Below are 13,749 nucleotides of genomic sequence, written 5' to 3' on the forward strand. Positions count from 1 at the left end.
TAGGGAGCGCTGTCGCGCGGAGTGGGGATCGCTGAACGCGATTACGTACTACCGAGCGTCGCGCGATGAGGTGTAACGGTTAAATTTAATAGTTTATATCTCCTCAACTCATTGGCTTTTTTAAAATATTGTATTGTCATCCAGTTCTGAGCTATGTTTAAAATTTCAAGTCTCTAGCTCATCGGGAAGTTAGTTTAAAATCAATTGCAAAGTTTGTACCGAACAGACAGACAAGAAAGCGAGCTAATAAAAACGTAGTAAAAATGTAGTAAACAAATTAATAAAACTATTCTACACTTGTAAACGTAAAATAAAAATTCTGTAAAACTACGAGGAACGGGTATGAACAAAAATTGATTTCTTCTTTTGTTAACTTCAACCAGCTTAGAAGACTATTAAAGGAGCGGAAATATTTGATGAAATATCTGGAAAATATATTCGAATAAATCGAGAATGAGAATATAAAATTTTTGTCGCGCACCGTCGGTATTTACCCCCGCGAATTCTCATTTGAAAACAGATCGGCCATCATTCTTGAAACGCCAGACACGTGCCGCGTTTCGCTCTTATTGAACCGCGCGTACTTATTGCGATTTCACTTACCGCCCCTCGGCGTTGGGAAGATGTTCAAGTTGGAGTCTCGAACCCAGGACGTGACAGCCACGTATTCCTTAACGAATGTCGGTATTTCGCACCTGATCACTCCGGTATTTCCAGCCAGAACGAAAGCGTCTCGCACTATGACCTCGTACTTCTGCCGCACCACTGTAAAGAGAGTTACGATCACTTCGCTGAAGAACGAACTACAAGGGCGTCGACGTTCGCGTCAGTTTCGCGAGGAACGGAGAGGGTCTCGAGGATAAAGAAAACCGATTTCATTATCGCGGAATGAAGACATCAAGCTCGCGAAGATGACGGAATGATCGGGAAACGCGGAAGCTTCGAAGATATTTCCTCGTGTGATGACACCATCTCTTCATGGCTCCAATGTTACCGCCATTTTCACACGGTTTCAATACCGAGGATTCCGGCCAAACGAACGCCATCAAATTTTATTTTACTATTCGTCGCAAACGAAATTACGCACCGCTTCTGTAGAAATATTCAAGTTTAGATTTGAAAGCGACACATCGGCGGGACAGGCTCTTCAGTCAGTTTATAAAGATAAATATTTTATTAACAGCCTCCCATGCAGTGTGTAGTTTTCACCAGGCGTGTACCTTGCTCAGCGTATTTAATCATACAATTTAGAGGTTCTGTTACAGCCTAATATTCCTTAATCGCGCATTACGGATCTGCGATCTTATGGCCCGCCGCGGCGTCGTCATTCTCATAACATCGTAAAGTCTGATCCGTGGACAAGAAGCAACATTATCGTCACCGGTGCGAGACTAGCGCGAGGGTGCCACAAATACCACTCCGACCGCAATATTCTCAATTAATAGTTTCTTTACGGCAACTTCAACCTTTCCAGCCGCGAATCGATAACCGTAAAACACGTGGCTCGCAACAACTTGCCGGCGCGAGATTTCGTTGAGAAAACGCGTCGCCTGGCGATAATACATCTCGATAATACAGGGTAATCGATAACTGTTGGTGCAAATATAAAAAATGTTTATATCATGCGGAAACACAGAGAAACGTAGAGCGTCCTAGCATTTTGTCCCCGAGCGTACACCATCAGTTCCCGATCACCCTGTATGCTATGTATACTAGACATCTTCTATTATAAGCTCGTTATTCCGTCCGCGAACAACGCCGCTTTTCAGACCGTCTGGCCGTCGTGCTTTCGGTAATTAGTGCCCCTCTCAGTCCCGTTCCTCAGCTCCTCGGCTCTCACCAGCCGCGTAATCCACCTTTCCCCGCGTAATCCAAAGCCGCGATTCTTTTCGGAGTCGCGCAGAAATTCCCTCGACTCGCTAGCCGTTAAATGCGATAAGTGATTCTTGGCAGGACCTCGCCTCGGAGAGGAAAGATTGTTATAGCGCTCGCTCAGAGACTGAAAGAATCTCGCCGGTGGCCGTTTGTCGCGGTTGCCCGCTAAGAGAAGGCTTGCCGCGCTGTTTCCCTGATTCTCCCCCACACGACCGAGATGAAACGGGCGCAGACACGCGAATTCGAAAGTACGGGTTGGCTTGCCAATTTTCTCCTGTCTCGAAACCTTTTTTTTTTTTGCTTATTTATGCTTACTCAGACCCCTATTTAGCTGAACATGATTTACATTATTTTACAGAGTTTGAGTTACAGAGTTACACAGTTTTACGGTTTGAGTGTCTGTTTAGCAGATTGTTTAGTATATCTGGTTATACATATACGCAAGTTGCATTCTTAAAATTCTCGTCTTTAAAAAAAGCTAAAAGCATCCTCCAGAGATCAATTTCTGCCCTTAGCAAAAATCTCTCCGATAGTAGACTCAACCTTACTCCTGATAAGAGTTCTCTCCTTTATTTTAGTAATGAAAGGAAAAAAATTCCTCCAGGACAAGTGGAAATTAGCGTCGATAACTTCACTGTAAAAGCTAGAGAATCTGTTCGGTTCCTGGGCGTTATTTTCGACTCTGAACAGTCTGAACTGTCTTTTACTCCGCGCGTTGAGCAAATATGTAAGAGATGTCTGAAAGCTATCAACATTATAAATTTCCTGTCCGGCATTTGGTGGGGCTCTGATCCGAGTACCATCCTACTACTTCATAAAAGTTACATCTGTTCCACTATAATTGACTACGGCTGCTTTGTGTTTTGGCCGCGCACTATCACCCTCAGAACCAGACTTGAATGAATTCAAAACTTAGCAATCCGAACAGCTCTAGGTTACCGCAAGGGTACAAAATCAAAGTTGATGTTCCTATGGGACAGGGTAACTTACTTATGCGAACGCTAACTCGCTAAAGTCTTGTCAAATAACAGCTCACTCATGTTTCACACCATCACTAAACACTTCCACCTTCCTCAAAGGAGATTAGCAAGACGCAATCGTAGAACTCTTAACCAGTGTATACATAGATTCCTTCTACGGTGAAAATTTCAAGACCGAGCCAAAACCCAACTTCTGCTTGTACCGTTATGAATTTGAAACCATAACTACGTCTACACCAATTGACACTAGTTTTGGCCACACAGTTCGCGAGGCCAAATACCCTAATGCCCTAATTGACAAACTTCTAACAGTCTACACTGCCTCTGCTATCTACACCGACGCGACGCGACGGCAGCAAAATGCCGGATTCGGGATGTGTTGGATCAGCGTGTATATGCTATGATCTTAACCTGCATATGAAGAAAAGTATTGATAGCAGCGCGTCGATTTTTACAGCCGAATGTGTGGCCTTATATGTTGCTATGGACATCGCCATACGACATAAAAACCGCAATTTTATTATTTTTTCTGATTCTTCAAGTGCCCTTCAATGTTTGGAATCGGTTAGCTTCCAAGTGAAAACCACCCCGTATATCTTCGACATTGTTACGAGCCGAGGTTCAAGCAGCGATGCGAGAACCGAGGGTAGTTTAGAATTAGAGATTTTGGGTCAAGGTAGGAAGGATACACGTAGGACTGAAGGTATACTTTTTCATTTCATGCCAGATTCAGCAAATTTTCGTAAAACTGAAAATTGTTTGCATTCGTAAATCACAAATATCATCGTTTACGCGAAGAATGTGTCTTCTCGTAAGAATTCTCGATCTTTGTGCATGTACCATTGGTAAAACTTCGGAAGAACTAACAAACTAGGGACGCTTGTAAAGTGTAGATTTACCAGGCGGATCGGTACGGCTTCATTTTATTTTATTGTTCGAATCTCAGTAAAGGTATACTTCTAAATTTCATGCCAGACTCGGCAAATTTTCGTAAAACTGAAAATTGTTTGCATCCGTAAGTCACGAATACCATCGTTTACGCGAAGAATGCGTCAAATTGACACGAGGCGAGGAATGGATGAGGGTTAATTCAGTTATTGTAGATTTTGATAATAATGGACAAGTTGATTCGCGCATGAAAACTACATGAAAAACGGACGGAGTAGTTTCTCTTTCAGGGCCGTATTCCGTAGCGACGTTACGAAGATGTGGGTGAAAGCACTTGGCAGCGCGCGAGAGCCTACGAATCTTGATCTTGGCAGTGAGTGCCGCTTGTTAGCCATAAGCGAGCGCGAGTATAAGGCCATACATCTGCGAGGTAGCGGCGGCGGGACTGAGTGGAGCGGCGATAAATGTAGTTGGCTCGGGCTCTCCTGAGCCGTGATCATTCTTCCGCCGTTTTCCCCCGGAATCGTGGTTTAGAACATCATTCCGCGGAACGGCCGATTACATTTACGACCGGGCGAGATATCTGCGGGACGTCGCGCGTCGTGTCGTGTCGTCTTGGCTGAACAGCGTCCGATACTGTCGAGGCGGGGACCGGGGAACTTTCTCTCGGTGTCGCTTCCGATTTTTACGCGGCCAGGAAATGGGACATCGTGGCGAAGGCGCTAAACATCCGGTTCTGATGCCCGGGAACGCTAAGTGCGAGGCGAAATTCGCTCTCGGCGAGCACAGACCGCGCGTACTCCAGCTACGCTTCGCGTCGGCTCTCAATGGCATAATTGCAAGTAACGATACCCCCTGGAAATGGACCCCGGCAATTTCTCGTCGGATTACTGCTGCGTTATAGTCCGCGACCGTAGAACCGGGTTTTGTCTCAACGATTTTGTATATTTGTACGGCCAAGTCTCGCGCTCGCGAGATACCGCGAAAAATAAAACCGTTGTAATTACTGTAGAACGTCGGTGCAGGTAAAAACGGACGAGTGCTCAGATTTTCTATTCTATTTTTCTGCATCCTCTGCGCAATTATAATTATCAGTGAGTAGTCGAATATTTTGAGTAGGTGTAACTGCGCACGCGACAATTAGTCGAATGTGTAACTGTATGTTACTACCGGCATATACTATCGGAGAGAATTCTGTTCCTGTTGTAAGAATTTTCTCGTCATATTTTACAAGTTTTATGCAAACGAAAACTTTTAGCTTCGAAACCTTTTCTTTGTCTGTCCTCATTGGAACTTGCAACGTGAGAACGTTCTTTAAAAAAAAGTTCTACAATCTACGGTTCAAATAGAACCCATTAAAAACTTCTACTGACGCTTCCAATCCCCGATTTAAACAAATAGCAATCAAATGAGGCTATCCGATGAATAATTAACACGGAGAACTTCCCAATCCAAGAAGAAGATGACATCCTTTGTCACTTTCACCGCATTTTAAAGCAAAATCGATTCCAATTTGCCTGAACCACGGTCTTTTGTTTTACATCATAGTTCAAGCTGTACAGGGTGTTTCAAAATTATATTTTGAAGTTTTAAAAAAAGCTAGCTGCAAAATTGACCTTGATCTTGAATGTGAAGGTTAAAATTTTTTATCATTGCGTCGTATAGTACTCATCAGGGGGAACTAAAAGGAATCATGGGTCAAAAACGAACCGTTCGCTTAAAAATTGACGTTAAAGCTGAAATAAGTTTTGAAGTTGTTCTATTTCCATGATACGTTTCTTTTATAATTAAATCGTATCCAAATAGCTGTGTAATGTCTCGAATAATTTTATTTTACTCACAAATACGCCAATAATGCTGTTCAATTGTTATTGTCTTCTATTACGCTCGCTGCTCGGTCGCTCGCCGCGTATCTCAACGTGACTTCGAACACACCGAACCCCAACCACACCGCGTTTTTGACCCATGGTTCCTTTCAGACTTTTGTTCCCCCTGATGAGTACCATACGACGCAATGACAAACAAATTTGACCTTGAAATTTAAGATCAAGATCAATTTTGCGGCAAGTTTTCTTAACAAATCTCCACCGATCCAAGGTTGGAGAATCACGCTAGGGTAGTCACGACATATAATTTTGAAGCATCCTGCACATTGTTACGATAACTCTCCAACACCGCAAATTAGCAGGAGAATATTTCCAAAAGATATATAGCACTCCATCTAAAAAATCAAGTCACTTCACTTCTAAAAAATATCGTTTTTACGTTGTTTGGTGAAAACAGTGTTATACCTCTCTGCCTCTTTCATTTTTTCTAATTATTATTTTCAACGAAACCGTTGCACAGTGATCGATTCCTCGATTCTAGGTGGACAAAATGGTAAATTTGATCAACTTCAGATATCTTTGCTGCCGTTCTATTTTGTTCACGAACATTAATTTATTCGATATACTATAACGTAATATTTCCATTGCACGTGGTTATTACGACGATAATACGGTGCTAAAGTTTTGCCTGTGCGAAATACTATAAATAAGCTAATTCTTCTTCATCGTATAACTTGTTTGTTTGTTGTTTAAATTATTATCTAAAAAATGGAGCGTGTAAGCGAAGGTAAGTATTTCATTTTTACATATCGGTATAATTTTATTTTGCCGTGTAAATCATATACAACAGGTTAACTAATAATATTATTTAAGAAGAGGTCAAATTGTATAACTTCTTTTGTCGGACTCGGCCGGACTTGGTTCTTTCATAGTTTTGAAGAATACTTATTTCAAAACAATGATACTAAATATCGTTCACCCGTTTTGGCCCGTTAGTCATTTATATCATTTTTTAGAAAAGACATGGAGTATGCCACTATTTCATGTGGTATTGAAATTGACGATAGAAAGTTTACAGAATATGCACTTCAGACTGCGAGAATTACATATGACAATTATAATTTATAATAATTTAGAATATCCACCTTTGTGTCATGCACATTCCTTATTATAATTTTGTAATTTTGTATTATATTTTTGTAGAACTTAGTTAAGATTAATTCTTTCCATTTTGTGTATTGTTTATTCACGTATTTAAACAAAAACTATAAAATATTTCATTTATGTTATTTTCACAAACGTTACAATTAATTGTTATATTTGTCCATTTTAAATAAATGATATAATTCGTTTAAATTCATGTAATTTTTATACACTTGTCATGATTTCTGAGAAATAAAGCGTTATTACTACAAGAGAACACAAAAATTTGAATTTTGTCCACCTAGAATCGAGGAATCGATTGGCTAGGAATGCGATGGCATAAAACGTCGCTTCAGAAAAAATGGATGGAGTTTCAAAAACCGATGGAAATCATAATTTATGTTGATGCGCTAACCGAAGATTCGTACGTCGCCGAAATATTGCTAGGACACCCTGTGTAATTGTAGGGGCTGTTACATGTGAACGGCTTTCTTCGTCCAGACTAGACAGGTGTAAGGGGGAAGAGGGAAGGGAAGGAGAGGGATCCAATCGGCCGGAAGAGGTGAAATAAAGGTACTCACCGGCCTTTACCGTGATTTCACGGCCCAACACCCTGCCGACGCTGTTCGAGGCTTGACATCTGTAGACGGCCGAGTGGACGTCGTGTCTGTAGCTCTCCGCGCCGAACGGCAAGAAGTACATCGAACCGTTTACCAGCGTCTCGCGGATGTTCGGTATAGGGAGCACCGGTGACCCGTCTCCCATAAGCCAATCAATCCTCGGCGGGGGACTGCCTTGGGCCGAACAATGGATCATTGTCCCGGTCTCGTTCGAGAATTCTACCGACGAGCGTGGTTCCGAGATCAGCACCGGACCCTGACTATCCAGCACCACTCCCCGTCCTGAAACATGGACCACATCGTGTTAGCTTGAAAGAGGGTTCCATCGATCCTATCGCGACTGTAAAGTACTTATAGAACACTCCCCCATGTGTTCAGCATGCATATTTCATACACCCCCTTACTTTCTCCCGAAGACTTTTACTACCCTTTCTCGCATATTCATCTTATTCATTGTTTTTAGCAGACTGCGGAAGTTTGCGCATTTATTACCTTGTCGAACTTTAATATTGGACACGCGTCAACATTCGAATAGTACTTTCACGTAAAATAGTGAACGAATCTACAACTACCGAGCACAGAACCAGAGGTGAGCATTATTTGGCGAAACAGATATCTCAAATACTATTTAATATTTTAGTGAGCGAGTTTTTATGAACGATATTCCTTATATTCAATCATTCAATAGTGTTTGAAATTATTATAACATATTTACTTTACAGACGCGATTCAAATAAATCTTGGAAAGGATCCAAACTAAGATCGAAACGTTGATTTTGTTTGATAATTAGCAAAATTGCTTCATAATTAGTAATAAACGATCGAACCGTTGCGCCGAAAGCATTTATTCATTTATTAACAGCAAATATAATCGATAGAAGAAACATATTTAATATTTTAGATTTTATTTTGCTTAGAGAAACTAGTATTTTAAATAAGATATACAATTTCGAAAATAACATATTTCTATTTTAACAATTTGATCCACACAATAAAATATTTCTATTTTAACAATGTGAAACACGAAATAAAATTTTGTATTGTTATAATACTCGGAGAAACCGCATAAACAATACAGTCTATCTTATCGTTAAGAAACGATTTACACTCATAAATGTATTGAATTCGAACCATTACTTTCAGCAATAATATTTAAATTTGAAATTGAAAATAAAGACAAAATACAAATATTCTCAATATTCTTCAAATAAAATACTATTTTCAAAAAAAAGTACTGCCTCAAATAAATTATTTTATTCTCAGAAATTACTACATCAAATAAAATATTTTATTTTCAAAGTTGTACACATACTTTAAAAAGTAAATAGAATTATTTACTATTCACAATTTAAAATACTATTTTCCCCAGCTGTGCACAGAACGCGACCGATATCCTCCTCGAGGAAATACAACATTTTTAAGTTGCATGGTTTCTTGAGGGACATACAGTGCTCTAATCTGTTTGTTATTACTTTACTATTTTAATGAGATATGAGGGTCACCTTCAGTTTTTTAAATGGAACGCCTAAAATTCTGTGCGAAAAAGTATTATACAAAGTGTATTTAAATTACTGAAATATTTTCAAATTAACAATCTTCTATTAGAAAATAATAATAATGCTATTTCTGGCATTTCTTTGCAAGGTAAGTAAACATAAATTTTCTATCTCGTATAGAACATTATCGAGTACAGGGACCTTTTAACCATAACAATTGTGAAATAAATCACAGGCAAGTGGTTTATAAAGCTTTCACGATGCCGTGATGAAATCTCACTCGAAGAGTTGCACAAAAACACCTAGTGATTAAAAACCGTTTGCGCCGGTTTTTCCAGATTCGCGTTACGCATGAATAAACCACGGATAATACAGAGAGGTGGGTACATATGTGCATACAGCGCGGTGGTAAGGTGTACATAAATAACACGAACGCGAAAATGGGTTAAATATACAGATACCGAACGCGAAGTAAGAAACAACATGCAGATGATACAACAGTTTCCCCGAAACTTTTTCGATATTCGCCCGCGTATCGATGGCGGACAGTTTATATCGCAAAATGCATGAAACGCTGCTTCCCGCGGGTACGTGTACGTGTCTGTGCCTGTGTACACATCGGCGAACATGGCGTACTTTCATTTTGTTGCAAAGCGAAGAGCTTCCGTGCACGTCAGTCAACAGTAGCGGCGAAATCGATCATATTCGATCTTCGTCTTGTCAGTTATTACGGATCCAGCGACATCATTTGCATTTTTCACGAAGACCGAGCGGGTTCATCTCTCACGCGTGGAAAACAACCCCCGCGTAAAAACTGTCCCGGCTATTTGACAAACTTATAAACGTATTAGGCCGCGCGGTAAATTCGTTCGCAGTTTCAATCCCATTATTTTAAACGTACTTTGAATATTCATGGGGAAACGCGCATTCATCATCACGCAACCGCGTCATTGCTTTTATATTATTAAAACATTTTTCAACTCTGTTTTTAAACTCTGTCGTATCGAGGAAGCAAATATTATGCGCAAATTACCGATATTTATGCGGATGTACAATACAGAAGGGTTTTATTTTAAAAGCACCAGTATGTATTAATACCTGTTTCCAATAATACTCAATAAAAATCCACTCGTAAAATCAATCCAATGGAATCTTGATTTTAATTTTAAATCCGGCGTTTGATGTGCGCCACCGTTTACAAATTTCAAATATCGCCGGAGCATTGACACCGGCGATGGACCAATGAGAACCGATATCCGTCTCATTGCTTTTTATACGGAGTTCGCGAATTCGAGAAAGACGCAATAAATATTCCCGACGCCATACAATGAAACGAGAAATGATTGAAGGCTGTGGACGAATACGAAGAAAACCAGTTTGACTCATCTCTCCCAGTCCTCGGTATGTACTTGTTTGAATACCGATATCTCGAGCCAATTTCATTTTCGCATTCTCAAAAATATCGCGAACAATAAATGTTCTCGACTCCGGTGGAGGAGATGGGATCGATGACGCAGTGCCTTCAAAGACGCGAATAGAGACACAGGGCGAAATGACGAGGAGCAACGGGGTCGGCGAGGTATCCAAATAATGGTAACCGAACCACCTTCGCGTCAACAATAAAACTCGCGCGGATACATGCATCTAGGTTGGCTGAATGACGCGCGAATCGTCGCATCTCCCCGTGGTTCGCTGCGATTGCAACATTTACCATTTCCCTCCCCTCCCCTCTAGGCTCATATTATTTCCTCTCAGCGTCTGTCCCCCGTTTTCTCTTTTATATCTCTTGTCTCTCCATCAACTACTCCCTCTCTCTCTCTCTCGCGCGCTTTCGGGGTTCTATCTCTCCCCACCCGTCGCACCCTTCGAACGAGAAAATCTGATAGAGCATCTCTGGCTCAGCTGATGCCAGCACTGTCGGAGAGCTTTGTCCCCGAAATTCCGGGAGCTTGTTTTTCGGAGATAGAGGGTGGCGAGAAGGTTGGTAGGAGGGCGAATGGCCGGCGCGAACGAGGGCGACGACGCGCATGGGAAATGAGCCGAGCACTGAGAAGGTATGGCTGGGATCGGTTCCATTATGTATGAACGCTGGTTTGATAACCTGGACCGCGCCGATACCACGAGAATCCGAAAGACCGGTAAGGGTCCGTTTACACTGTGTCGGTTCCATCAGATATCATTAGTTTCACTTTCAACAGTTTTATTGTCGAAACTGTGTAACATTTGCATGAAGTACAGTGCGGAGCATAATTTCACCAATGGAACACTCCTTAAAAGAATTAAGGGATCACTTGTGAGAACCTGAAAAATTGATCCCAATTTACGTGATCATAACTTCGTCAAAAATTGCTGTATCGATATCGTTAAACAATGGTTTGAAAGCCTGAAACCTCTAGTTTCACATGCTCTGTTTCAAATTGTTGAAACGTTGGTTTTTTACAAAGTTATAGCGAGATGAAGACAACAGTGACGGTTAACAAAAATTTTGTGCAACTTTGGAACATCACACGGGGAGCTACAAATTTTTTTGATGAATCGCGTTAATATCATTTGGAAGGGCTATTTTTTCTGTGTAAATTGTGTGGTTATTGACGTAAATATGGGCGTTTTAACTTTAACTGGCTGCAGAAAGCGAAAAAATTATCGTAGAATCTTGTGCAAAGAAGCAAAAGAAAGAGCGTTTCTTTCTCTTCAAGGCTCCTTTTGTTTTTTCAATTTCATCACGATTTATTGCCGAAAATCTTGAAAATCTGCAATTTATACCATCTTTAAACTTTGTAGCTCATTGCAACGTCGACCGATTTTCACGAAATTTTCAGAATATGTTTAATTGACACAGATCTACAAAACGTATTTTTTAAATTTTCAATATAGGCCCACATAAAAAAGTTACAAATTCAACTTTTAGTATTTTTTCAACAATTCCGAACAATTGCAATTTTTGAAAAAATTTCTTTTCACATCCTTTAGTAAACTAATTGCTCTAGCTTCCCAAAAAAGTTCAAATCGTATAGTACAATATTAAAAAAGTTATCGTCTATTGACATTCTTGGTGTGGGTGCCGAATATGGCACCAGGTGTCATATTAGGACTCAAGGTGTACCATATATTAAGAACCCCTTTCGCTGGAACCTGCAAACTACACACCACAAAAAAGATATTGTTCCCTCGCTGTATTAATTTTTGAACAAACTTGACCCCAGAATCTTGTAGGGAGGAAATTGTTGGAAAAGTGGTTCATATTTGGGCACTTTACCCTATACATATAACTCTCCTAATTATGGGCACACATACGAAAAAACACAAGAGTCGTTCTAGGGTTAATGGCGCATTCGTAAGTGTTGCTAAAAAAGGAGAAATATGTATCTGAAGATTAATTTTTACCAACAATAGAGCTAAGGTCCACACAACTAGTGCACCGACTACGGGCGCTATACATGTTGCGATCTCGAATTAAGTTGCACGCATGCGTGCGCCGGAAAGACGTTTATGCACGGCCACTTCCTACATTCTATGAGCGCGATGCACCTGCGACACCGGTTTATAGCCGCTGGAGACCGCTTCTATATTCCGCACTATACGTACCGCTGCGTACGCTCGACCCACATACGCAAACCACACGCCAGCCACGTATTGTGTGCGCCATGCTCGGAAATCTCCGAAACTAGACAAAAATGTTAATCCCGTTGTTCCTCATTTTGTTTCACACGCTCGTGGCTTTTTACACCGTACCGCTGCGCCATGAATACACTATTTGCCGTGCCGAATCGAGGAACATTAATTTTTCCCGTACTTCGAATTGGTTGTTCGTGCCTAGGTGACATCGTCAGATTTGTTTTGCTCCAAGTACTTTGCGAATTCATCAACTCATTAATGAATTATTTCATTTAAATTCATCTGTTCAACGTTAATATTGATTCTCAAACTTTTCCGTTTCATTATAATACATATATCTTTTCATGCAGAAAATGTTCATATATTACAATCGTCCAATTAAAATTAAGAGAAGCATTTCGTCCTATTTGGTTATTTTACCACGCTTATATTAGCTTGCCGAGTTGTCGTTGTATGCGTCAAATCTTGTAATCGAATTTTAAACCACTTCCCGATGCGCTAGACTTGAAACTTTAAACATAGCTCAGAACTGGATGACAATGCAATATTAAAAAACACATTTAAAAAGAACTGTTCGTTCTAGGAGAAAAAAATGTTTATATTAAACGTCACACTTCGCCGCGCGACGCACGGTAGTACGTCATCGCGTTCAGCGATCCCCACTCCGCGTGCCAGCGCTCCCCACTCCACTGAGTGGGTGGTGTTCCGTTCATTCAGTTCCAATTTGGACAATTTCGGACACCATCAAGGACTCCGAGTCATCCCCTAATTCTATCTCGCGTATTTCCATATCTTACGTTTCTGTATCTTACTATTTCATAGCAGTTTTACTATATCTGGCGATCCATTTAAAGAAGACTAAAAAGTAGAAAATAAAAAATATATAAAAAAATCTTTAAAATGCAATTTTTTTTTAGACATTAGTGACTACATATAAATAAAGTTTAGCGCTCCAAGCTTTCATTTATAGTCACCCATGTCGAAAAAAATTATTTTCTCCTTTCTAGTGCAATTTAATATAAGCGTGGTTTTTAAAAAAATTTTTACTTTAAATGCTTTGAACACTGCTCCCCCCAAAAATTGTTATCATTTTTAAAATAACATTTTCACGAGTTTCTTCGTGTAGAAGTAGAAATACAATACGGTAAAATGTAAATATACTGCTTGGATGTGAAAGTGAGGTCAGGTTTGACGGGAGTGAGTGAATAATAGGGCACACCAATACGGACAAGTACCCTAGTTGAATGTCTTTTGAGAATGACGGGAATAGGCGTTTGTGTTATGTTTCTAAGGTGCTGGTGGCACT

General features: G+C 40.4%; 1 protein-coding gene across 5 annotated transcripts in view; it reads right to left on the bottom strand.

Moving 5' to 3' along the window:
• Positions 1-13,749, bottom strand: part of LOC143209812 (cell adhesion molecule Dscam2) — a 275,660-nt gene that overhangs the window by 143,207 nt on the left and 118,704 nt on the right. For all 5 annotated transcript variants that reach the window (XM_076425979.1, XM_076425978.1, XM_076425982.1 and 2 more), the window contains exons 3-4: positions 7,294-7,614; positions 604-765 (exon numbers count right to left, since the gene is read on the bottom strand). In XM_076425979.1, the coding sequence (XP_076282094.1) occupies positions 604-765; positions 7,294-7,614 (483 nt within the window). The remainder of the gene's footprint in view (positions 1-603; positions 766-7,293; positions 7,615-13,749) is intronic.

Source organism: Lasioglossum baleicum, chromosome 6 (genome assembly GCF_051020765.1).
Source record: "Lasioglossum baleicum chromosome 6, iyLasBale1, whole genome shotgun sequence".
Taxonomy (NCBI): Eukaryota; Metazoa; Arthropoda; class Insecta; order Hymenoptera; family Halictidae; genus Lasioglossum; species Lasioglossum baleicum.